This window comes from Necator americanus, chromosome V (genome assembly GCF_031761385.1).
Source record: "Necator americanus strain Aroian chromosome V, whole genome shotgun sequence".
Taxonomy (NCBI): domain Eukaryota; kingdom Metazoa; phylum Nematoda; class Chromadorea; order Rhabditida; family Ancylostomatidae; genus Necator; species Necator americanus.
In genome coordinates this window covers 15,880,720-15,904,632 of record NC_087375.1, presented here as the reverse complement: position 1 = coordinate 15,904,632, position 23,913 = coordinate 15,880,720, and the positions used below count along the sequence as shown (strand labels likewise).

The following is a 23,913-nucleotide window of genomic DNA, read 5'->3' as shown; positions in this document are numbered from 1 at the left end:
CTTAAGGTTTTATGTTTTTGACCTTGATTCTGTTAAAAAACCACTCTACTTCTTCGTTAACCAGAAACCTTCTCGGCCATTGGGTTTTTTGCATGTGGAATGAAGAGAGACGAAAATCTGTCTAGCTTACCATGTCCTAGGATATATACCGCATTGTTTTTTCTGTTCGTTTCGATTTCACGTATGATCTTCATCAATAACTAGCAACTTAAAATCACGTGTTTTACTGTGAATTGGAGAAATATTTTATTGCAGATATTACGAGCGTTCACTAAGATATACACGTACTGTTGTGTCTTGAAACGATTTCTTCACCTGTCAACATTTGCTGGAAATTCTGACTCAGTTTCATTGCTGAAACCAACAGCATCTGTCTTTTGAAAGAAAAGAAGGCTGCTGGACAGCGGCGTTCTCGATAGCGGTTTGTCTTCTTCTGCGCGGCTGAGTGTTGGATAGGAATGCAAATCTGAGTTTTATTTAGTGAAAGTTCCCTTGAATACTTATTGATTTTTTCTGCAAGGTTCTGTTTTTAAATAGTGAGAAGTATCTGTTGGACTTCTACTCAAGGTATCTCGTCACTGCGAATCAACGCAGTGTACCGGTGCCATTGGTGAAAAATCCACCAGTCCGGTTCCTAGACGGCACTAGTGGTCGCGACAAACAGTGTTAGTTTACCGTATTTCCCCATTCGTACACCGTTATTTGAGCTTTCTCGTGATTTTCCATAAAAACTGACTCCATCTGAAATGCAGCCAGCGCCACTGTGCCTGGTTCTGTGAACAGCAAAGGTGCGCTACGCTGCGTTGGGCGGCAAGTGTTTCACTTACAGTAACTCTCACATCTCGGACCCTTGCTAGATCAGCTCCAATGTACAGCCCGCAAATCTGATTCATGTGGACCTGACCTCTGTTACCAGGTTTCCGAGTTAATTTTATTATCTTTATTTTGCAAATATGATATTTTTTTACTTTTTTTCCAGCACGTCCTACCCTTGTACATACTATCGAAGTAGTTCCTTTTGTGATTCAAATGAAATAAATCAGTAGGTCTAAAACGTTAGCATTTCAAAGAGGAAGTTGTTTCAATATTTTAACATTTCCAACGCGTAGTGTTCAGAGACATATTTGAATAATTCGTGTTGTTCTCTTTTTAGTGTTCTGTCTGTTTCTGTTATATATTTTGAAAAATAAGTTTTCATTCATTTTCATTTTTTCAAAATTGATTATCTCCATCATAAACCAACCAACTCAAATGTCTAAATTGAATTTCCACAAATAACTTTTTAACCGATTTTCATTGTGTGCGTTAATGTTTGTATAGAATTTACTTACGGTCCGAGCAGAAACAGGTTTCTTCTTCCTTTCCCACAGCGTCCAATTTCGTAAGGTCGACTTCGTCCCGCGACTCCGCTGCCTGCCTCGTTTTTCTCGTTCCTCCCATGACCCGATGCCACCACTTCACCGCTTTCTGCCCAATCCACCTCTTCCTATGCAATAACATTCAATTCCACTAGAAATTCTTTTGAAAAAGAAACTCTGCTAGGACCGCCGAAACAACTGTTTTCGCAGTCTTTTTTCTTTGCAATCCTAGGTTTTTTTCTTGTCGATAAATATGTTATCGTACCTCTAGTTTTGTGGGTTTTTGATTGATTCGAAACTCTTATTATTTACGTATTGTTACACTGTATGCAGCTTCCCAACACTTTTTTTTTTGTGGATTTTTAAACGATTTGTTTACTCCTGCCAACAAAACAGCCTTTCCATGCTTTTCACAACGCTTGCCACAAATATACAGCTGAAAGCGCCGAACTTCTGCACTCGTCAGAAATTTCTATTACTGGAAGGCAGCAGAGGAATAAATCGGAGTTCCTCCGCCCACCTGGCTCCCATACTCAGTGGTGAATTACATCCCATTTTCATTTTTTTAACGCATTTTCAGAGCGTTCTCATGGTACTTATATCAGTTTAAATCACCTGAAGTGCAAAATCCCTGATTTCTGCAAAAGCCCTAAGCCCTAATCTCTTGAATTGCTTTTATCATTGCCCCTTATCTGATTATACTAGTTAGCAAACTAGTGTAACGGTTAATCCTGTAGTTGTAACTATAACCTCTTAGTTGCTTTTCAAGAGAAAAATGTAAGTTAGTTGATTTTTTGAGAGTTATGTGTCTATCTACTATACGATCTTCTGCTTTTGAATTAATCGGTCCGATTTTTATCAACGGACACATCTACTTTTCGAGGTGTGTCTTCCTACTTTTTTCACTCCTTAGGGTCGGTGTGCTAAAGAGGTATTTCCCGCTCAAAAAACCTGACTTATAAAGAAATTGCATGAGTTAGATTCACCTTTGGGTCCTTCCTTCCTTTATATATTGCGGCTTGCGACGGCCGTGCTTCCGACGTTTCGAAAGCACATGGCTGAACCGATGAAAAACCTATTTTTGAGTGATTGCATGAGTGCTTCTGAGATTCTTCTGAATTTTAAACTGAGCCTCATATATGATAGGGGAAAATATTGAGATATTTTTATTGATGCAATCTAGTTTGAGGCATTGCAAAGGACTTTTCGTGTCTGCTGCGGCACCGAGGTTGCACTATTCATCCGAGTTAGTGCAACCAACAAGTGTGGAAACGTGTTCCTCTTATAATGTCTGACTGTGTGGGGAACCTGTTCCTGAATTTACATTTTTGTTACTTTTGTTGCAAAAAAGTTACAACTTTTTTTGTAACATGAATTTTTGTAACCAACAAGTTCTAAAGTTCATATCACTGTTTTTTAAGAATTCACTTGAGCTATCGAAGAAAAAGGATAAAATCCTTTTTCTCGTCCATAGCCAAGAGTGTAGCCATCAAAGAGATCTGTCCATATTTTTATCATTGAACCGAGTTCGTGATGCGGTTACTAAAGTATAATAGTACAAGAAGAGCAAAAGAGGTATTGAGGAAAATTCCCGTAAAAAAACGACCCGGAAGACACGGCTTCGAGCATTCCGGCGCGCTATTTTCTACTATGAGTTCGATTGGAGCGCGCTAGCGGTGCGCACACGCCGCATTTTTCACCCCTTTTTTACGCCAATTAGCAAGAAATGGACGGAATCACCCCTCTCTCCATAGTCTGCGATCCCGTATACGAATACTCCACCTGAAATCCGTACCACCTCAGATTGGTGGGGTGATGCCTTTAATCATTCTTTTTTAAATTTTTGTGGATCATTCTTTGTGTTAACGGCATTTTTCATTTTGTGACTAAACAAACGAAGTGAACAAATGATAAACAAGCTTCAAAAAAAAGCTTCAAAATGCGTTTGTGAATGCGCATAATATTTCGCATGGTCAAATATTCGCTTCATTATAAACGAATATAGGTATTCTCAGACACGATTAGAAGGGATATATTTGCATTTTATATGGGAAAATTCTTTTCCTGCAACTATGTTTTTCATATTTTGAAAGGGAATAATGACAATGAAAATGTTTGATATAAATGTGCTGAAGCAGAATAAACAAAAAGATAAACAAAGAATCTAAACGCCGAGTAGGTTTGAAATACTTTTTTCAAGACCTCGTTGGATGTTCTTATGGATTATAGACTGTGCCCCGTCTCTGGTTCATTTGGTTCATTCAATGTGTCTGAGTAACCGTATGTAGGTGGTGAATCACGTAGTTAGTACTTCTGGAATAGTCCGATTGATTGAGGGAAATTTATGACATTGCAGTTGCTGTGATGCATGATCCCATCCTTCTCGGGCATTCAATATACTCACGTCTTCTCAGACAATTTTCTCATAAGGCTTTCTTTTCGTTGAATAGGACCTCATTGTCGGTGCTCCTTCAATCTCCAACAATGGTTGCAGGAATTTTTTTCCAACAATTCCTCATTTAACTGCACGTCTGCACGTCCGTCATCTGTCCGTTATCGGCCTTTGAGTTGCTTTTCTTTCGTCGTCTCCGTGGCTCCCAAAGGCTTTGTTGACGTGATGCTCCATGAAACATCGGATCCGATGAGCATTGTTTGTGCAGACAGGAACATATGGAAAATGAATGGAAAAAGTTTGCGTCCCTGTTTTACATCCTAATTGTTATATTCTATGAAATCAGCAATGTACCGCAATAGGAACGACTTCATCAAAGCCACCGTACCACTAAACCAACGATGTACAGATTTAAGCGAAATAATTGTAAAGGTTCACTTCACGAATATGAAAGTAATCATGTTCAATATCCTCTTATTTTTCCAGAGGAATAGTGTGAAACAGCCTCGGTTGCACCCACGTCCCCGCAACGTAAAATATTGCTCCCAACCCACAATGGCGGAGATGACCTTATTCTATGACTACGTGTGCAATTCTGCTGGTGGAAGAGCATCTGCTGCTCATTCGAGTCGAATAACTTGAATTGCAGACGTTGCACGACGTCGCTGTTGTGCACCCGTAACAGGTTGCATCGCTTATGCTAAGAATGAAACAAGTTGAATATTTGCTGCAATTCATTTCCTCTGCAAGGATTGTAGAGACACTGCGGGGTTCCTACTGGATTACATCGTGAAACTTTAAACTAAGTACATATATATATATATATATATATATATATATATGTATATATATATATACATATATATATATACATATATATAAGTAGTTTATTGAATTTCCTTTCTTCTCCCTCTGCTTCCTCTTTTTTCACATTCGAAATACTTTTCATAGAACGTCTCCATTCCTCAGTTATTTGTTCGTTTCTCATTCACTATTCCAGCACTTGGTGAGGAGAGGCACACAGTAGTTTAAAGGCATTTGAAGGCCTACGAATCTGCAGTTGTGCGGATTTCAGGTATGTATGGGGTCGTAGATTATGGAGAGGAGGGTGATTTTGTCCATTTCTTCCTTATTGCCCTAAAAAACGGTCCGGAAGATGCGGCGCATGTGCAAGGCTGGCGCGCTCCAATCGAACTCTTTCTAGAAAATAATGCCCCGAAACGCTCGAATCTGCATCTTCCAGGCCATTTTTTACAGCAATTAGGAAGAAATAGACGGAATCACCCTTCTCTTCATAATCTGTATAGACACTCCGTATAGACATAACCCACCCGAAATCTATATCACCTCAGATTCGTGGGGTGATGCCTTTAATCATAAGGCTCAAAATTATGAGACAGAACAGGGATATAACTGAGATTTCTAGGCAGATTTCTAGTATATCTTACTAGGAAACTAGGTGCATAAAGCTGTTTTGTTTGACCATTTTGTTCCTATTTCACTCCACGTACATATTTACTTCTATTCTAGAATCACTTTTACAATCTCATTGTAAATTTCTAATCGTTTCAATAGTTGTCCCGTTCTTGCATATCACATCTATATTGTAACAATAGGAGTTATAAAAAGTGAGCCCTTCTCAGGAATATTACCTTCCATCGAGCTACCGTTGCCGTTTTCAAATTGCACTTTAAATTGCTTCCAAGTCTTTTCCAATTTTTTTTCGCGCTGCTAGTTGTCGGAACTCTTTCTGCAATTTCTGATTTTGGACATTCCACCATGTTAACTAACTACTAATACTAACTAATATATCCTGTTCTCTGTTCTATGGAAACAATTCGAGGAGTGCATTTTGAAGATCTCTTTGTTGCCTTTCATCTTCAATGATATATCTAATTTCTACATTGATTCCCATTCATTTTTTGCTACCTACTCGCTCTCTCTCTTTTACAGACTTAGGTATTATAAGATTAAAAATCTCCTTGATAAAATTTATCGAACATTGTCCAGAGTGTTAATCGAGGATCCAGATTTCCAAGACATTTTATGTAGCATTCCACATACAGCTACACTGGGTAAGAATCGGAATAAATTAGAAAAGTGCGGTCATCTTATAAGATAGCTAATATATCCGAACTAAACAGGTCAGCCCTTTTCTCACTCTCTTGTCTGCTCACAAAGTTTGGATGGAAATTAAATTCTCCTTTTTCAAGGCAATGAAGTGCTGATGGGGAATCTACAGCCAATTTCTATTGGACGTATTTCTGAGTGTGTAATTTCTCTGTTTATCTTCATACTACTTGATTTTTTAAATCCCAATTGACTTTTCCTTTTTCTTCTCAGTAAATTTTCCGTTTGTCCAGTGTTTCTTTTCACCTTTCTGTTCCTTCTTTCTTTCTTCCTTCTTCTTCTCTTCCTTTTCCTCTCCTTCTTCATAGTCATATTCATTCTTCGTTTCTCTTCTACGCTTATATCGTCCAAAATCGTTCATGACAGCAAAAAAAAACGTTAGGTTTCTCCCCCTCTCCCGGCTATTCTTTCCTTGCATTTCAAGAAAAATGGTAGGTTTGAGTCCGTAAACAAATACAGGAGAAATTAAAAACTAAGCGAATTTAATAAAGGAGTAATTAAGTAATGGTTAGTTAGCGCTGTGGTTGTTTCCTCTTTCTCATCTGAAAAATTACTGCGAAATACTCTAAGTTCCTGCAAAATGTAGTCTGACCGTACAACTGATTTATATTGTCTATGCCGCAGTGCAATCTGTGCCTATCGATTGTCGAAGGCAGTGGATGTAGTATGGGTGATATATAAGTTGTAATCAATTGTGTGTACAGTTGTCGCCGGCTGTCTCTCGTCCTTTCACACAAGTTCAGCGGACAATTACACTAGTTGATAGACGTGGATCTTAGGTTTGGAAACAGAGTCAGCTGTGAGATGAGGGTGGATTGTATCGAACCTGGAAGATTAACGGATGTGTTCTGCCACCCTTCTTGCTTATCAGCCATTAATCTACCGTACCTCTGGTCTATAGTCTGCTAAGTGGCGTTTCTTATAGCGTTGCTTTCATGTCTGTGTTCCGAGTTGCTTACTCTTTACTCTTTGGTGACCGAGAGGAGGGCACGACAGCTCTGGATGACTTGCGGCGAAGGACATCGCATCAAATTACCTCCGAATCTATTCAACTACTACAGCAGGCACCTGCATGTTCCTACCCGCATTAACTGCTGAATGACTTAATTGAATGCGCTCATATTATCGTGTGCTGTTCGATATGTCTTTTTATCGTCTCCATCTGCGTTGGGGATTAAACGAGATGGATATTCGTTGAGAAAATCCAGGGCGTTTCCTCGCTCTCCTGATGATGCCTAAAAAAGGCACAGCAGACAGCGCTTTCGGAGTTTTTTTCTCTGGAACCACTTCTGGAATACTTAGCCCATTTAATGGGTGTGTACCTTCACTGTTTTCTGACTACTTTAACGCTAGCAGCATGTCTCGGGTCTGCTATGATATGGGCTCTTCTCCCGCGTATAATATTACTCTCTTCTCATATATCATCATGCGTTTTACCCCCATTTTTATGGTGCTTTAAGCCCCACTTCTTTCTTTGCCATTATACTGCTATTCTTATAGATGTTTTTATTCATGAACAATTACACCTACATCATTTTAACGCTGTCATTATTCATTTATTTATCAACTGTAATCTTGTTGTAATATGTTAATCGGAAAGAAAAACAAAAATTTGTGCCTGACAATGACATGTCCACTGGAGTAGTTCTGTGATCTCAGAACGATCATTTGAGAGATTTTCTCACGAGCGAAATTTAAAATGATGTTTTCTATTACACATGGAAAAACAGCAAACTCCTAGAGATTGCGCATTCCCCCCAAAAGTAGTTTCTATTCAATCCCCTCATCCAATTGTTGACACTCCAAATCGAGTCAATTTTTATGACGGAAATGATGCGTCGCGCTCCAGATGTGTTTCAGTAACCCTTCTTAAACATAAACACGTTTTTCTATGGTAGTGTAATTGACTGTGAGGAGTTATAAGATTCAAAACATCTTTGCAGAAATCTTCATTTGTGGTAGTCGGTCGCGATTGCTAAACCACTCGTCGTCTTCATTATTTTTTTTTTTGGCTAATGTGTGATATTACTACGCTATTAGCCAGGACCCATTTACATTCGTTTGAAACTATTTTCATTTGAATGATCGCGACGCGTCTGCCGCAATGCATGCGTTTCTCTGCTTTGGAACATACTTCTTCCCGCCCTTATCTCGAAAATCAGAGGTGCATCGCGCCAATCCGGTTGAACACATTTAGGAAAGAATATCGGCTCGAATTAATTACGGCTAATAATTATTTACCGTTGTTATAATAGCGGACCGATTTTATCACGAGGAGGTCCGCTAATATGACGGCAACGCGGCTACCTAGGCTCTGACGAAGGCGACGACGCCGAAACAGCCGTAATAAAGTTTGTTAGCAATCTTGGCTGTTGCTAAATTCAATATCGACAAGTTGCAGTCTCTATGCCAAGATTCAGGGAAAGTCGAACTTTCGCACTACTGTTGTTATAATATATTTTTCGAATTGTTGTAAATTATTTCCATACTTCTTCTGTAATGCTATCAGAAATGAAGCAGTGCGCAAATTTCTTGTGAAGTGAGAATTTTTTATCGTGATCTGATTAGTTCGGGTGCTACTGTTCCTGCGTTCTAGTGCAAGTTCTCTTTTGAATTACTTGTACTTATTCTTCTCCTTACCTTTACATTGCTGTGGAGATATCTATTTCAAGTAATAGTTGCCTAACAAAAATGTTTAATTCCTACGTTGGTTGGTTGAATAATTAATGGTTGGTTTATCGCCGTGTTTTTGATGACGATGCTCGATAGGGCCAAACGATTTGATTTGTGGCGCAGTATGACGTAAGCGGTTACCATCAAATTAAACTCAATCGTAGTTTTATTTGACTTTGCGATGGACTGCACGTTGATTTTTCTATGCGACACGCATGAAGCGGTTCTTATCAGTGTTAAAGATATAGGATGAAGTGTTTCGCGTTAATCAATCCGCTTGGGAGCCGCCACCACGTTCACTTCAACTTAGAATCCTTTGAGATTTACGAACGTGTAACTACCCTACACAATGACTTGGGAGGGCGGGGAGATGTGCATGTGTCTTATCAGTATGTGTTATTTATTGTAGTTAGATGAATCGACGTGGAAGTAATGTGATCACCGTGGCGATCTAAGCTGGCACCTTTCGATACGAAGAAAACAAGTTGTCTAATTTGCTCAGTTTTCTGCATGGACGCAGCGCCAATTACATATCCGAAACAAACATTATCCACTGCAACATGTGGTACTGTAGCTTTTTTTTACTTTTGAGAATGAACGATTCTACTTGTGTACGGAATCACAACCAAACACATTGTAAAACTTTATTTTATTCTGGTTTTGAGATGTGGAGGCAAATCTTGTCGTTCGGCATCTGAGGTCATCTCCCAAACAGCGAATCTTAATCGAATTAACTATTAAGGCGTGAGTATCTCTCTAAAGCGCCTTGAGACGCCATCTAAGTGAATAATTGGGGGTTAGATGTGAGCGGGAAGGGAAACAGCGTAAGCTCCTAAGAAAGGTCAGGTCTGCACGTTGTAAAGTGATTAACACCTGTTCCGGGTACTGCCATGAGGAAGTGAGAGTCATCTAATGAACTTTCCTCGTGATGTGTCTCAGAATTGATCCCAGTGCTTTCTAGATATCACGTGGTTGATAATTTTTCCTTTGGTTTTCCAGATGTTTTAGAATCTTAGCTGCTTCTTAAGCTTTGTAACCACTTGCTCCCTTACTTAGGTTCTTATTCCCTTATTTACAATTCTTGTGGATGCAGTAGACGAAGCCATTTGGGCATGTCGGTTTGTAATCGCATCAGTGACTATTGATGCCTCATCCCGCAACCTCATCCTCTTCCTCTTCTTCTTCCTTCTTCGAAATTTTCCTTTTTTCTTCCTTTGAATAAATGGAAGTTTTGTATTTGACATAATATCACGTAATTTTCATCAAGATCATAAAAGTAGCGACTATTGACGACAACTTTAGACCTTTGGAAATGACTAGAATCAATGCTGTATCTAACACAGTGTGAATTCCTTTCGACCGATAGATTTTGTTCTTTAATTTAATTTTTTAAACATAATTTTTTTGAGATCATTTGACTTCATTTTTGCTCATTTATTTATATTTTATCTCCTTTTCAAAATTTGTATGTCTCACAACACTTCATTGCTTATTACGAGCTTTATTTTCCATGCCCAGAGATTTTAATCTAACGATTACATCTGAGAAGTACCAACATAACAAATACGTGAGTAAGGTGGATGGGGGAGAAATTTCTGCTAAATTTCTCGCTCAGAATTAATCCACGCATCACTATCAGAAATTGAAAAAGATGTTTTTTTTTTAACCTTAGAATCTGATTTCATGTAGAAATTGCGCGACAGATAAGTGAAGGACGGGTGGGATCGTCATTTCCTCCAACCATTCGGCCTTCTGCGTTCTTTATGCTCTATCATTTCTTTTGGGACTTCTTTCTAACATTATTAAAGCCTTTTTTTGAGAAGGAAAATTCTCAATAAAAGGAAATCAAAACGCTCAAACCTTAGTTATACATATTAGATTTCAAAGCTCGACTGATTCCCTGACTAAGGCTAGTTTTCTCCACATTCTAAGTCTTATAAATACCTTAATAGGTTGAAGAAGTAAAAAAGGATACCTTGTGTGGAGTGTTGTAGTGTTTCTTTATCGCATTTTCATTTGTTTAGTACATTATTGTATCTTTATGTAGATGTTCTCCAGAATATAAACCGGCATTTCCTACTATTTGCTCTGCAGTTTTTCATTATTCGTTGCTTCACGAGTGAGCGTCACCATGCTGTACGCTTATCCCAACACCGCCTTATCTTTCTGGGGTTTATGAGGCGGTAGTGCTTGTATTAGCGCCTCACCTCTCGCGCTGGAGAGGTTCGTCTGACCTTTGGCGCACTTCCTCGAAGGCATAAAGCATCCTTATTTTGAACTTACAGAGATTAAAAGCAGTTGACTCTCTTATCTTAGTGATCGCCGGTATGGCCAAAATTTCCCGAAAAAACATGATAATTTGATTTTCACTAATTTAATTAGAGTTGAAAAATTGTAAAATCGTGAAATAATGCAATATTTCGTCAAGCATCCTGCATCTCTGTTATTCCCTTTTGTCAACTTTCGTTACTGAATTCTACTATGAAAGAGAGATGAAACATGCCAACACTGGACATTTCCATTGAGTTACAAAGCATGTGTATTTCATTCGGTTACATGTGTTTCCGTGTGATTAGTCCTATTGATTATCATCGATTCGTAAGAAAAATGCTTTCAACAGCAGACGAGAAAGTGGAGTTGTACCACAAGTGTTCGCATTCCTCATTCTTACACCTGCGTAGCAAAGGAAAACATCAGTTTGCTTGTATTTCTGTAGTACTTTGAACAAAAGTCTGGAAAAAAGACCTTTCGACAAACAACAACCTATCGACTAGGGTTCTACGAGAAAAGTACAGATAGATTGATTTGTGCTATTTCTATCGAAGATCTGAGCTCTGGTTGATGGGATAAGTTCATAATGGAGCAGAAGGCTGGAACTACATTATCTAAATCAAAAAATTGGTGAGGCGACGTGCCACACTGATTTTTTTTTGGAGAATAAGTGCTGATGGACTATTTTGGCCCAATATTGCCTTTAATTTGAATTTCCGATCCGGCACTGCTTCAATTTAACCATACTGCGAATGCACCACTTCATTCTCTGCTCAGTTCCAGGAAGCCCTATAAGCACTAATTTGAAGGGTTTACTCAATTGTCTCAATTCTCATTCATTGTGAACCATAATTTTTGTGACAGCATATGATTGCCATCAGAGAAAAGCAGATCTCTTTTTTTACTGTGTAAATGTGGTTCTGCTTAAAAGTGGAAAACAAGTGGTAGTTCCGAGGAACTAGCAGCAATTTTAAAGTTTTAAAAGTCCTTACCGGAAGATCCAAAATATTTCAGAGAATAAAGAACTGATAGTTATGTAGGTTTTCCTTTTTTCCTTACTTCTTCTTCTTTTTCCTTTTCATTTTTTTTTCCTTTTTTTCCTTAGCAGCAACCGGTTTAACTGAAACGTATATCTGACGAATGAGTTTGAGCAACTGTGGTTGTGGAGCCCTCATCTTCGCTAAACTGCCCTGCCCGCCTTCCCCCTTGTGGAGAATTCTTTTTTCGTAGGTATTGATCGACAGCTACTGTCGGACTATCCACATTCGATACCTCTCGGAATGAAGTTCCCAAAGGCAACAGAGTAGATACATGCAACAGTAGCATCCGTACAGAAAGGTTTCACGAGTTCTCAGAGCTAGAATCCCTTAAAAAAAAGTCTCTTCCTCTCTCACTGTCAAGTTCTAGTGCTTGTTTAACTCGAAACTTTGACTTATTTCTCACGAAGTTACTCATTTCTGAAGAAATTTTGGGAGAACAACTGCTGGCTATTTCTCACTGTTTCAGTCATATAAACAGCAGAGAAATTAACACGTCCTACTACCGAGAAGTTTAGGAAAATCCTTTTTTTATTTCACGGAGCACTGTTGGTTTTAAGAAGAAAAGAAAATCCTAGAAGAAGTGAGGACATTCGAGAGCAGATCGTATAGAAACTTTTCATATGTACTTCCAAGGTGATCACACTAATTTTAATTGTTTTGTCGGCTGCGAATCCCAGGCAGAAGTTATTCACAAACTCTACCCGGTCATACATAATCGGCGGATATTTTTCTGACTTAACGATCCCCTTCTCAGCAATTTGGAATGCTTCAACTAGTACTATTTATACTTTCAGCAAGATCCGGTGCCAGTCGTACCTGGTTGGTGCTGACAAAATTACGTTGCTTCCTTTATATTATCCCGGACACATGACTCTGAAATTCAATTGAACTTTATGAATACCGAGTTTTAATGCCGTGGGGTTTGTCTTTTTCGAAGAATCCACCTTTCCAACTGGAACCCGCCTAAAATCGTGGAAAAAGCAATGTGAGATTATATTTCCAACGAATTGTCCACGCCGAGGCTTGAATTACGATGTGGAACACAATAATTTGCTGTTGTGCAGATAGATAGATACCTACGACCAGTTTAGTTCATCCATTGGCGCGAAACATTCTGATTACCAGCAATTTTCCGGTTCCGCCAAATTTCCCATGCTTTTTTTTTTCATTTTTGCGCTCTATTAAGCTGCTCCGCGATTTTTGGCATGATCCTCCTCTTTGCCTATGTGTGGGAGGGTCGCTGCTCGTCTCTTTAAGATCGTATTCTATCGAGCTTGAGGATTACTGAAGAAAAGTTTCAAGGATTGTTATGGAATTCCGAAGACGAAGGAAAAAATCCCACATGTGCAATCACCTAATTTTCAGAAATCTCTTATTTTAACTCAATTATTTTCGCTATTCTTTCTGTGAACATACATGAAAAAAAAACAAGACATATACATAGGTGTGGTAACTTTTCTCAGTGCAGTTCCTAGCAATTTTTTAGTCTCTCTCTATTTCCTGTGTTTTTTCGCTTTATTTTTCTTCGAAAGCATGTTTCCGTTCCGATTTGAATGAGTTCTTCGTCGTCAACATAGAGAACCGTTCACACACAGATCGAAGGTGCCGGAAGTTGGTGCCCATTTTTTCTGGGAATGAAACGAAATAGTTTCTTAGAATTAAGTAATAAAATTTCCTTTTTATGTTCTATTAGTAATAAGCTCACCCTCTTTATCAATGACCTTCTCCTATTTGTTGGACAAGATTTCTGTTAAGGATCTAAAGAAAGAGGATGGTATTTTGCCGAAAAAAATCGAAGTTAACATTTGTAAAAATTTTACTTTTTGGCAATCCAAACCAATCATATATACACATCAGTGCTGTAAAAATCTTGAGAGCCAGTGACGTTTTCAAATTATCTTCCCGCCTCTTGTTTACTTGATAGAAGTTGTCATCGGCGTTGTTGGGCTTGTTTTCTAATCACTACCATATTTCACATTTTCGTTCAAACTTGATACGGAGAAAAAACTGACCAGATTGAAATAAATTTCACCATGAAAACACCAAACACCAGCATTCTGATTCTACGATGCGATGCTTGTTTTTATTTCCTCACTCACTCACTGCCTCTAGTCATTTGTTCTTGATTTCCGGGATCGATAATGTTGACACTGTGGAACCGTTGGGTGCCTAATTCTACATGTTCAAACTTTTTCGAATTAAATTCATATGGAGTTGGATGAATTCCTCTGGGAAGTTCACCTTTTATATGGGATTTTTCTGTTTTTCAGACAATGCTACGGGGTTCTCCCAAGGGCTTCCACACTTCAGTAAAACAGTTTCGGTGCTTCCCCCTTGCAAAGGCTCTTTTCTTCGGGACCTCACAAGATGACTCAATTTTACTTGCTTGTTGACGAAGAGGACTGCTGTTGACAGGCTTTGACGGGATCGATGTTTGTCTTTCGATCAGAGACCATTTTTGCGTTTTTCTCCTGGTTGGTGTCAACAGCCTTGAGGATTTTGTTACCCTCTGTCCGGTATTCTACTTCCAAATACGCAGACATCTTTTTTTACACACCAGATCTTTCCTCAAAAATTGAAATCCAAAGAAAGAAATAAAATGCTCGAAGACAGTTTTTTTCTTTTCGTACTCTTAATAATCCATGAGCGCAGAACATCTTTTGTTTTTCCAAATATTGTTGAAATACTTCTATTCCACAAAATTCACCAAATTTCCTTGAAGTTTTCTCCTTCTGAACTCTCTTCAGCAAATTCATTTTGCTTCTTTCAAGAAGTAGAATCTTTCTGATTTTCCCACACGTGCTGATATGAATCTTCTGAAGCTGATGTTAAGTTTTGAATCCTAATTTTCTGCATTCCGAAATTGGTATGTTATGTGTCTTCCCTTAATAAAATCATAAAATCCTTCTCTTTCCTCGACTTCCGATCGTTCATTGTGAAAAAGGTATTTTACGTAATTCAATAGCTCTGCCCCCTTTAGAGCGCATAAATGGAGTTGAGAAGTTCTTAAATCAATCACATCACAATTAGTTTCTGGTTTTTTCCAGCTCACGGTTGAATAGTAAATTATGTAAAAATCATGAAGATATAGTACAGGTGTAGCTAGATGTTGTGGGATCACCCCTCTAAAAAGCAACCATGTTTCAATGATATCCACAAATCTACACTTGCGGTAACCCATGATAGGAAGAAAAAACCATTTTTTCATTTGATGAGTGATGATATATGGTATCAGATAGTTAATTATAGGTAGTGGTGAGAACCCCACTGAGAATAGTCATGCTTAGAATTCGAGAATGTGATTCGTACAAAAGTAAAGGCAATTCGAGTCAAATTAAACATTTGCCATACATTCTTCTGTCTCCGATTATTCCTTACTTCTGAGTGGCTAAAATGCAATGGAAAATTTTTCCATCTCTTCAGAAACTCTTCTTTTTGTACTATTATTCAGTCACAAAAGAGTGATCAGTTGGAAAAAGGCGATCAATAATGTAAGCCGTCGCTTGCGAATGAGATTGTGTACTGAATGATTCCATATAGCAAATATTTGATGACATATGTACTTGTGCTGTCCAATTAGACAGCAGTGTCCAACCGTGACGAGTTTCGACGCTGTTTTGACGCTGTAGTTTGTTGGCTCAGGTTTCGTTTGTGAATTGATCCAATGGATTGTGAACAAAATCATAGCTATTATGTCACAGTTGGAAAAAATAGACATATAATGGCATTTGGAAGAAAAATGTTGGATCATCCACTGGGAAAAACTTCCCTGAAATAAGTATCGGATCCCTGTCACTTCATGGAATCCATACATATGTCATCTCTCATAACCGCGTTACAGGTCATGGTGGCTGTTTCGGGTAAACAACAGCGCTAACCTTCTATTTTCTGTGGATATCTAAAAACGTGTTTGTAGAATCTATACTCTTGTGTCCTCACCTATTTGGATATTAGATTGTCAGAGAAAATGTAAACTTTGTGGATAAGTTCATGCTCTTAGAACCTAGAAAATATTTGACTTAAAGGCATCACTCCACGAATCTGGGGTGGTACGGATTTGAGGTGGAGTATTTGTATACGGGATCGTAGATTATGGAGAGAAGATCCATTTCTTCCTAATTGCCGTAAAAAACGGCCCGGAAGATGCGAATTCTACAACGAGTTCGATTGGAGCGCGCCAGCATTGTGCACGCGCCGCATCTTCCGGGCCATTTTTTACGGCAATTAGGAAGAAATGGACGGAATCAACCCCTCCATAATCGTGGGGTGATGCCTTTAATGTTAAGTGCTCTTCTAAGTGTTGTGGAAATGCTTTTTTTGTTTTACCATTAAAAAAAAACACTTTTCTTCTTGTTTTTTCCATCAGAGAAGATAACCAACATTTCCACACAAGGTAGCGAATTTCTTGTTTACTTGCTTTGCATGGTGGCAGTCAAGACGACTAGTTCGATTGTGTTCGGCCGAAGAGGCGCGACGCGTGTGTCGCACGTTCTTTCTGGGGTAGACACACTATCCTTGTACCTTCGTCCTACAATCGAGAGCACATCGGTCCAAACGCTGTCTACAAATGAACTTCCAGAAGTTCTTACGTCATGTCAGTCCCCAGAGGAAGTGACTGCTCTGCGAGGACAGTGTCGCCTAAGAAGAGCTACAGTTCTTGCAGTTATGGCGTTTTGTGTTGTAATACAAATGCAAACCGGTTATTCTCTGCTGAATCAGCTCCATTCACACCTTAAGGATGCCGTCTCTGAATGAAGCAAACGCAAGCACATTAGCGCTTAATTGTTACAAGTGTCATCTACACATTAACTTCTGGTTTTCTCGTCGTAAAAAATCACAAATAAACAAAGTCATCGAATTTTGACTAGTTTTACAACTCGAACAGCAGCAGTCATTGCATGTTTGTGCTTTAGCAGAGGAACCCTCCCCTTTTCTAATATCGTGACATTCAATTTTTTTCGGCATTATTGTAGAGTAGTCGCAGAGTCTTATTCCGCTTGTTTGGCAGTTTTAATTGATTCGCATCAAGCATCCAATTGATTCGAAAAAAAAAAATCAGCAGTGGCAGAAATATCCAAAGAGGACAAGTAATTGAAGGTACGACAATTTTTTTTTCTCAACTCGCACCACAATTTTATCAACCCACTAATTGTTTGCGATGTGAAAAGTTTTTTTTTAAACCAAAGATGACGTACATAATAAAAACAATGTCAAGATGTCATAATTTAAGTTATCTGGAAATCATCAGGAGCTTTTCTTTCTGACATGATACAAATTTGGTAATTTGTCGAAAGTTGATTGATTTCTGGAAATCTATGCACGAATTCTCCTGTTGTACTGTGAAGTTTTTCTTCAAGTGAGGTTGTGTGTGTGTTGTAGAGTTCAATTGGAAAAACAAAACACAGAAATAAACTAAGAACGTTAGAATTTGTGCATATGTAACACAGTATTTTGAAAAAAAAAGGATGTGTTTCATTCCAAAGGTTCTTTCATTTCTGTAGTTACGACATTGCCATTTTTTTTCTTGCAATCGGATCCTGTTCTCTTTTTACGTGTATGAGGTGGTCCCACAACATTTAGCTACAGTTATACCATATCTTCATGATTTTTACGTATCTTGTTATTCAACCGTGTGCTAGAAAAAACTAGAAATTGATGGTACTGTGATTGGTTCAAGAACTTCTCAACTCCATTTGTGTTAGGAGCTGTTGTACATGGAAGTATATAAGACCATGATTGCAAATTCTTGCGGAAGTCAAATATGACTCAAAAAATAACGACCTAATACACCCTAAACGTTTTTAGAAATTTTTGTTGAAGCCATCTCTAATGGTTAACTTCCGACTGTTTAAAACAAAGATTCACAAAGAAGATTTATCTTGCATAACGAGAATGTAGGAGTGTATATAGGAGTGTCCTGCAAGGAGATCATTCGCATGTCTGAAAAATAACAATTCTAGAAACACAGTAACTGCCAGATCAATCGATGGTTCGGAACGGCCCCAGAACCAACGAAACCTTTATTCCTCCGGGCTCTATAAAGTGGGGCCAGACCTGTATGGGAGGCTAAAAACCACTGACTTAGTACATTGGCCACCCCCCCCCCAATCCCTCCCAACTCTCAACTGTACAGACAGGTTACACATTCGTAAAGTTCAAACGATTCTGAATTGAAGTGAACGCGGTGGCGCATCCGAGCAGACTGATTAACGCCAATTTATCCTCTATCTTTTATAAACAGTTCCTGGATGTACGGCTTTATCCTAGATGTACCTTTTTACTGTCACTTTCAATATCTAGATCAAATTTACAAAATTGTTATCGTTCTCCTGTACAGTTTGCGAAACACGCTGAGTTAAAGGCGCCAACAACGCGTACAGAAACATACTTAAAGGCATCACCCCACGAATCTGAGGTGGTACGGATTTCAAGTGGAGTATTCATTAACGGGATAGTAGATTATGGAGAGGGGGGTGATTCCGTCCATTTCTTCCTAATTCCCGTAAAAAACGGCCGGGAAGATGCGGTGCACGCACAAGGCTGGCGCACTCCAATCGAACTCCTTGTAGAAAATTGTGCGCCCGGACGCTCGATGGCGTGTCGTTTTCTACGGCAATTAGGAAGAAATGAACGGAATCACCCTTCTCTCAATGATCTACGATCCTGTATACGAATATTCCATCGGAAATCCGTACCACTCCAGAATCGTGGAGTGATGCCTCTAACAGAGAAAACAGGACTTCCAATGCAGGCATAGCAATCTCCATACGTGTTCATAGGCTTTTGCTTATCTTTAATCTCCTTATATCTTCTTCACTACTTACCATATTTAGAATGATTTTTGATCACTGAGGAGAAAAGTTATTCTTTATCCGTTATAAACATTTCCTAGATGATAAACACGATGAGATCCAACAGTGTCACAGTATGGAAACCATGTCCGTCTTTTTGTGTTTAACGACACAAACGTCTTGCAATTGTTCGCTTAATTTCCTTAGTTTGTCGTTCTAAACAGAGAAATCACCTGGAAACGATGAAAATTCCGTTCCACTAGTAAAATCTGCTTCTTTTTTTTTAGAGATTTAGCAATTTATGGAGGCGCTATTTTTCCTAAAGTGAAGTGATCACTTCCCCTTCCCTCTCCAAAAAAAGCTAACCAAGAAATGCATCTTCTGATCTATTTTGTGGGATATTCATTTAGGTTGACTTTTGCGATACTGCTTCACTCTATGGATTTTCCTTCATTACGTACATGTCCGTGTATGTGAGCTATTGTTTCTTCCGTCTTAGGCCGCGTTTTTCCTTCGATTCTCAAATTGAATTCCATTTCAAGCCTGAAATCGCCGTGGTGCTACTATTAGCGTCCCTCTTGCTGATTCCTCCAATGTTGTGTACCACTACTGCCTTGTTAGAGATTCTTTTCCCTTTCCGTGAAACTGCTTGTTGTCGTTCTATGTTGCGAGCCCAGTATCTGATATGGGATTTGCTCCAGATGTGTGGTGATGCCACGAGAAGCCAGTGACGACGTGACTCGTGATAATTGGACTAGACGATTTTCGAAGACGGTGCTCGCAAACCTCGTCCCGTTCCGGAAAGCGGTGACAAGTGACGAGGTGAAGTCGCCGCCACAGTCAAAGGTGCGACGTCGGGCAAGCGCGGCGCCAGACGTTCTGCTGACGACCGGTGTCGGCGCCCACAACATAGCACCAGAAATCAGCGCTCTACACAAACTACGACAACGGAGACGTAGTGCTGACCGGATATACGCACTCAAGAGCAATCAGGTATGACTCATCCACACGCGTCAATACTTGCGTGTTTTATTTGCGCCTACAAGCGCCCGCTCCTCTACCGCACCCTCGATCGCACGATGCATTTTACGAATAGTAGGCTGAGTGGTGTTACGTGGATTCGTGTTGGTAAGCTGTTTCTGGAAACACCCAGATTCCAGAATTGATGAAAATTTCTGTAGAGGACACTGTACTGTCAATAATAAATTAAAATCTTGCATCAACTTCTCTATTATTCCATCAGTGCAAGTTCGAAAAGAACGAGCCTTGCTAGGTAACAAGTATTTTTATCGATTTCTTGAGCCCAGACAGCTGTAATCCATAGCTGCTGCAGCTACTTCCCGTTGATGCTCCGAGAAAATCAATGTTTCCGCTCTTTTGCAGAAACCTCAGGGCCATATTTCATTAATTTTTCTTAACCTTATTCAATTCTTTCACAAAGGAGATGGAGGCTTTATTATTAGGCTGCTACGTTATGAAAATGTCTAGCTTGAGGATATCATAACGGTAAACTTTTGCAACACCCCCACATGGACAAACATGAGGATCACGTGCGTCAAAAGTGTGCACTTTTTGATTGTGACGGTCTCATAATTTATTCTGATACCTGTAGCACACGAGTGTATGAGAATGTGTTTATTCATCATTCATCACTCTGCGTAAGCATTTTACGCAAAGTATTTTCACTTCTATTCATTACCTTAAGCTCTCTACCAACTCTCTACTATCGATTTTTTTATTTATCAACTACCGTTCTTCGCTTGAAACACCTTCCATTTCTTACGTAAGTATTTTTTAGGGATCACTCAGCTCTATTTACATTTCCCTAAAGTGCAGTGCTTTGAATTTGCTGCAATTCCTTTTGCACAACATCGCGCAAAATGTACAGAGGTGTTTCCGGAATTGACTAGCTGCCTGGAACTTCATAAAACATGAATCCATTAGATTTAATATTTCCCAGGATGTATACATACATATTATCTTATCAGATGTTGGTGTCGGGAATGTATGTTCTTCGAAGGAATAGATGGATGAGACAATTTTTCTAGAACTGAATTAAATTTCTTTGGAATTAATTTGACTGAAAACTGACGAATAAAAACAACTGAAAATGTTGTTCATTTAGTAGGTAATGAATAGATAGTAGTACGAAACCTAAGGACTCGAAATATTCTGATTTCCAGTTTTTTTGCCATTGTTATTGAAGAGAATTCTCAACGTTTCTTTCATTCATTTTCATGCGTTTCTCCCCTGTTCATACCATTACTGCCACAAAAGTGTAATCAAATGTTGTGTCATCGTTCTTGAAATATGGTATTGATACACAAAAGGAAACTGAAATTGAGCCATATCGGAAGTATGCGTCATCCTATTTCCTAAAAAGTGCAAACACACTCGCCGCATTAACAACAGGCGTTCTCTTCTGACACAATTTTCTTCTCCTTGAACCGAGGAGGTGACGTCGTTCATCAATTCTTGACATTAAATTTCCCACCACTTATTCGATATGCACTAGATTGCAGAAATAGTGATTTTCGAATGCATTTGGACGTCATTGCCGCTGATTTTCTTTCAATTTCGCTTCCATTTACAGCTCTTACATTACATGAATGTAATAAAGAATCACAGTGCTTCGTTGTCATTCGCATCATCATCGACATCTTGTCTTTTAATTCTTTACTTACTTTCATTACTTATGGAAATCACTTAGTAGTGGATAGTGTAGCGCTGTCGGAAAGGGGTTCCGCAGTAACGGCAAGATCAATCGATAGTTCGAAACGGCCCCAGAGCCAACCAAGCCTTTCATCCGGGGTCTACAAATTGGTGCCAGACTTGTCTGGGAGGCAAAAGACTTGATACATCGACTAACGCCCAAAAGTCATTGTATAGGGTAGTTAAGCGATCGTAAACCTCAAAGGCTATGCGTGGGCATGGGGAAATGGCACTTGAGAACTTCGTGTCACCACTTTGCGAACGACATCTTCCACATCTTTTGCTTCTTTATTCACTGCCTTCACTTGCAGCATGGTGAAAGCAGCGACTTTTTGAGAAACGACGTTCCTTAAATGATTCTAACCCTTAACCCTTATTGGATAAATTTATAATAAGTATGTATGTCCCAAATTGTGAACACAACTCATGTTAGACATGTCACTCATTAAAACGAAAGAAATTTATGTCAAAAATGCTGGTCCATGAATTTCAATGCATTACTAAATCTGCTGACATTTTTTTCGTATCAGATGAACATGAACGTGGAATAACGTCCAACCAACTCTAGAAAACCAAAACCATAAAGAAAAGTTATATAGTTAGATTGGAAATGTTTTCCAAGAAAACATAAAAATAAAACAATAAAAAAAAATCTTAGAAAGAAACGATCCATCTTTCTATTTTAGCCTCTATCTTGTTCATTTTTGACTTTTTTGAAAGGATTTGTGGAAATCAAGGTTTGACATGATTGTTCTCGATTTTTAGATGGAAATAAATTTAAGGGTGAACACACAGTAGCTAAATATCATCATGTGTTTCTTCCAAAAGATCGAAGACATCCACAGGAACACCATTCTAATCGTCCAAATGGAAAAATGGCGGATAAGCGACCTGATCTTCCAGTATTCTTTTGTATCTCTCGCGAACGTCATCCGTATCTGAGGCCATTTCTCGCAATTATCGGTAATGTTCTATTGAATGTGTTTCAAGGAACAGAAAACCTTCATTAACGCCACCTGGTTTCTCGGTAATGTTATTGATGTATCAAATGTATATGCATTATTTGGAGTATTTTATACTAATGTATGATTTTTGTGTACTACTTTCTGATATGTCTCTTTATTTATTACTAAGCCCTGTATAACATCGCCAGTGCCAGCCGAACAACCGACTTTGTTGTCTCAGCCCGTTCTTAGCACCTGTTGTCGTCATTCACCCGGAGACACCAATGCACGAATCCATCAGTTCTCTTTGCAACATTAAGACCCTAGCTTCTACATTAAATTATTTCAATATATAAGATCTAATTATGAGCTGAGCGATAGAGCTTAACAACATTCTAAATGGTTATATTTTTATTTCACCCAAATATTCGAATTTTTCATCGATTCTTGCTGCAAAAGATTTCCTTCAAATAAATGCGCTGGGTTCATAACGGATAGATGCCGTCTGTTTCAGTTTCTGTAGAATTCGATTAACGGTCATTGGCAAACCATGCTCTATGTAAGTTCTCAAAAAATTTCATTTCGAGAGTAAAAAATCCTCTGAACCCAATTTTTAAGTCAATGTCATGCAATTTCGGGCCCAAAGAACGACACAAAACACCTACCCAAAGCTAGCGTCCGTTCTTACATTGTTTGAGTATGTACATGTTTGGTATTCTGCAACAAGACCGTGATGAAGTTGAAAAAACTCTCTGGATAAACTACATGGCAGGAGTTCATTTTTCCTAATTGCCGTAGAAAACGGCCCGGAAGACACGGCTTCGAGCGTTCCAGCGCACTACTTTCTACAAGGAGTTCGATTGGAGCGCGCCAGCCTTGTGCACGCGCCGCATCTTCCGAACCGTTTTTTTACGGGAATTAGGAAGAAATGGACGGAATCACCCCCCTCTCCATAATCTACTATCCCGTATACGAATACTCCACTTGAAATCCGTACCACCTCAGATTTGTGAGGTGATGCCTTTAACCTTGAATGTTCCGGTAAAGTTGAGACATGTGAGAAATACAGCACTGTAACTCCCCAGAGACTCTTCATTCAGGCAGCTAATCGATAAAAAAATGAACGGAGTTGCCTTTCCGAGAGCAATCGCACTTCACGGCGATGTAGAAAAGTGGTGGATAAAAAACTTCGCAATCCTCTTCTCTGTGTGCATATTTCTCCTGTTCTGGATTGAAAGGGAATATCTTTTTTTCGAGAAATCTCATGAATATCAATGAACATATTGACGAAACTTGGGAACTAACTAGCTTGCTCACTTAAGCCGTTCACGGAATTCGTTGTTCTCTTCGGTCCTTGAACCTTTTCATACATGCATTTGACTCAAACATATTCTTGGTCGTGGCTATTTTGCCGTGTGAACAAAGCCAGTCCCAGCCATTGGTGGTATTTTCCATCGACGGGGAGCTTTGTCTGGTGGTATAATCCATAAATAGTCGTAGAGACATGGCCGGTTCGTCCTCAAGTCGTGTCCGTATGTACGACCATCCGATGTACCTCTTATAATAAAACACCGTCTGTGACCTTTGCTTTGCGGAATTTTT

At 39.0% G+C, this 23,913-nt stretch overlaps 1 protein-coding gene across 2 annotated transcripts in view; it reads left to right on the top strand.

Moving 5' to 3' along the window:
- Positions 1 to 19,366: 19,366 nt before the first annotated feature.
- RB195_014022 (uncharacterized protein) overlaps positions 19,367 to 23,913 on the top strand; it is a gene marked incomplete at both ends in the record, with an annotated part of 37,363 nt that continues 32,816 nt past the window's right edge. For both annotated transcript variants that reach the window (XM_064204110.1, XM_064204106.1), the window contains one exon: positions 19,367 to 19,648. In XM_064204110.1, the coding sequence (XP_064059987.1) occupies positions 19,367 to 19,648 (282 nt within the window). The remainder of the gene's footprint in view (positions 19,649 to 23,913) is intronic.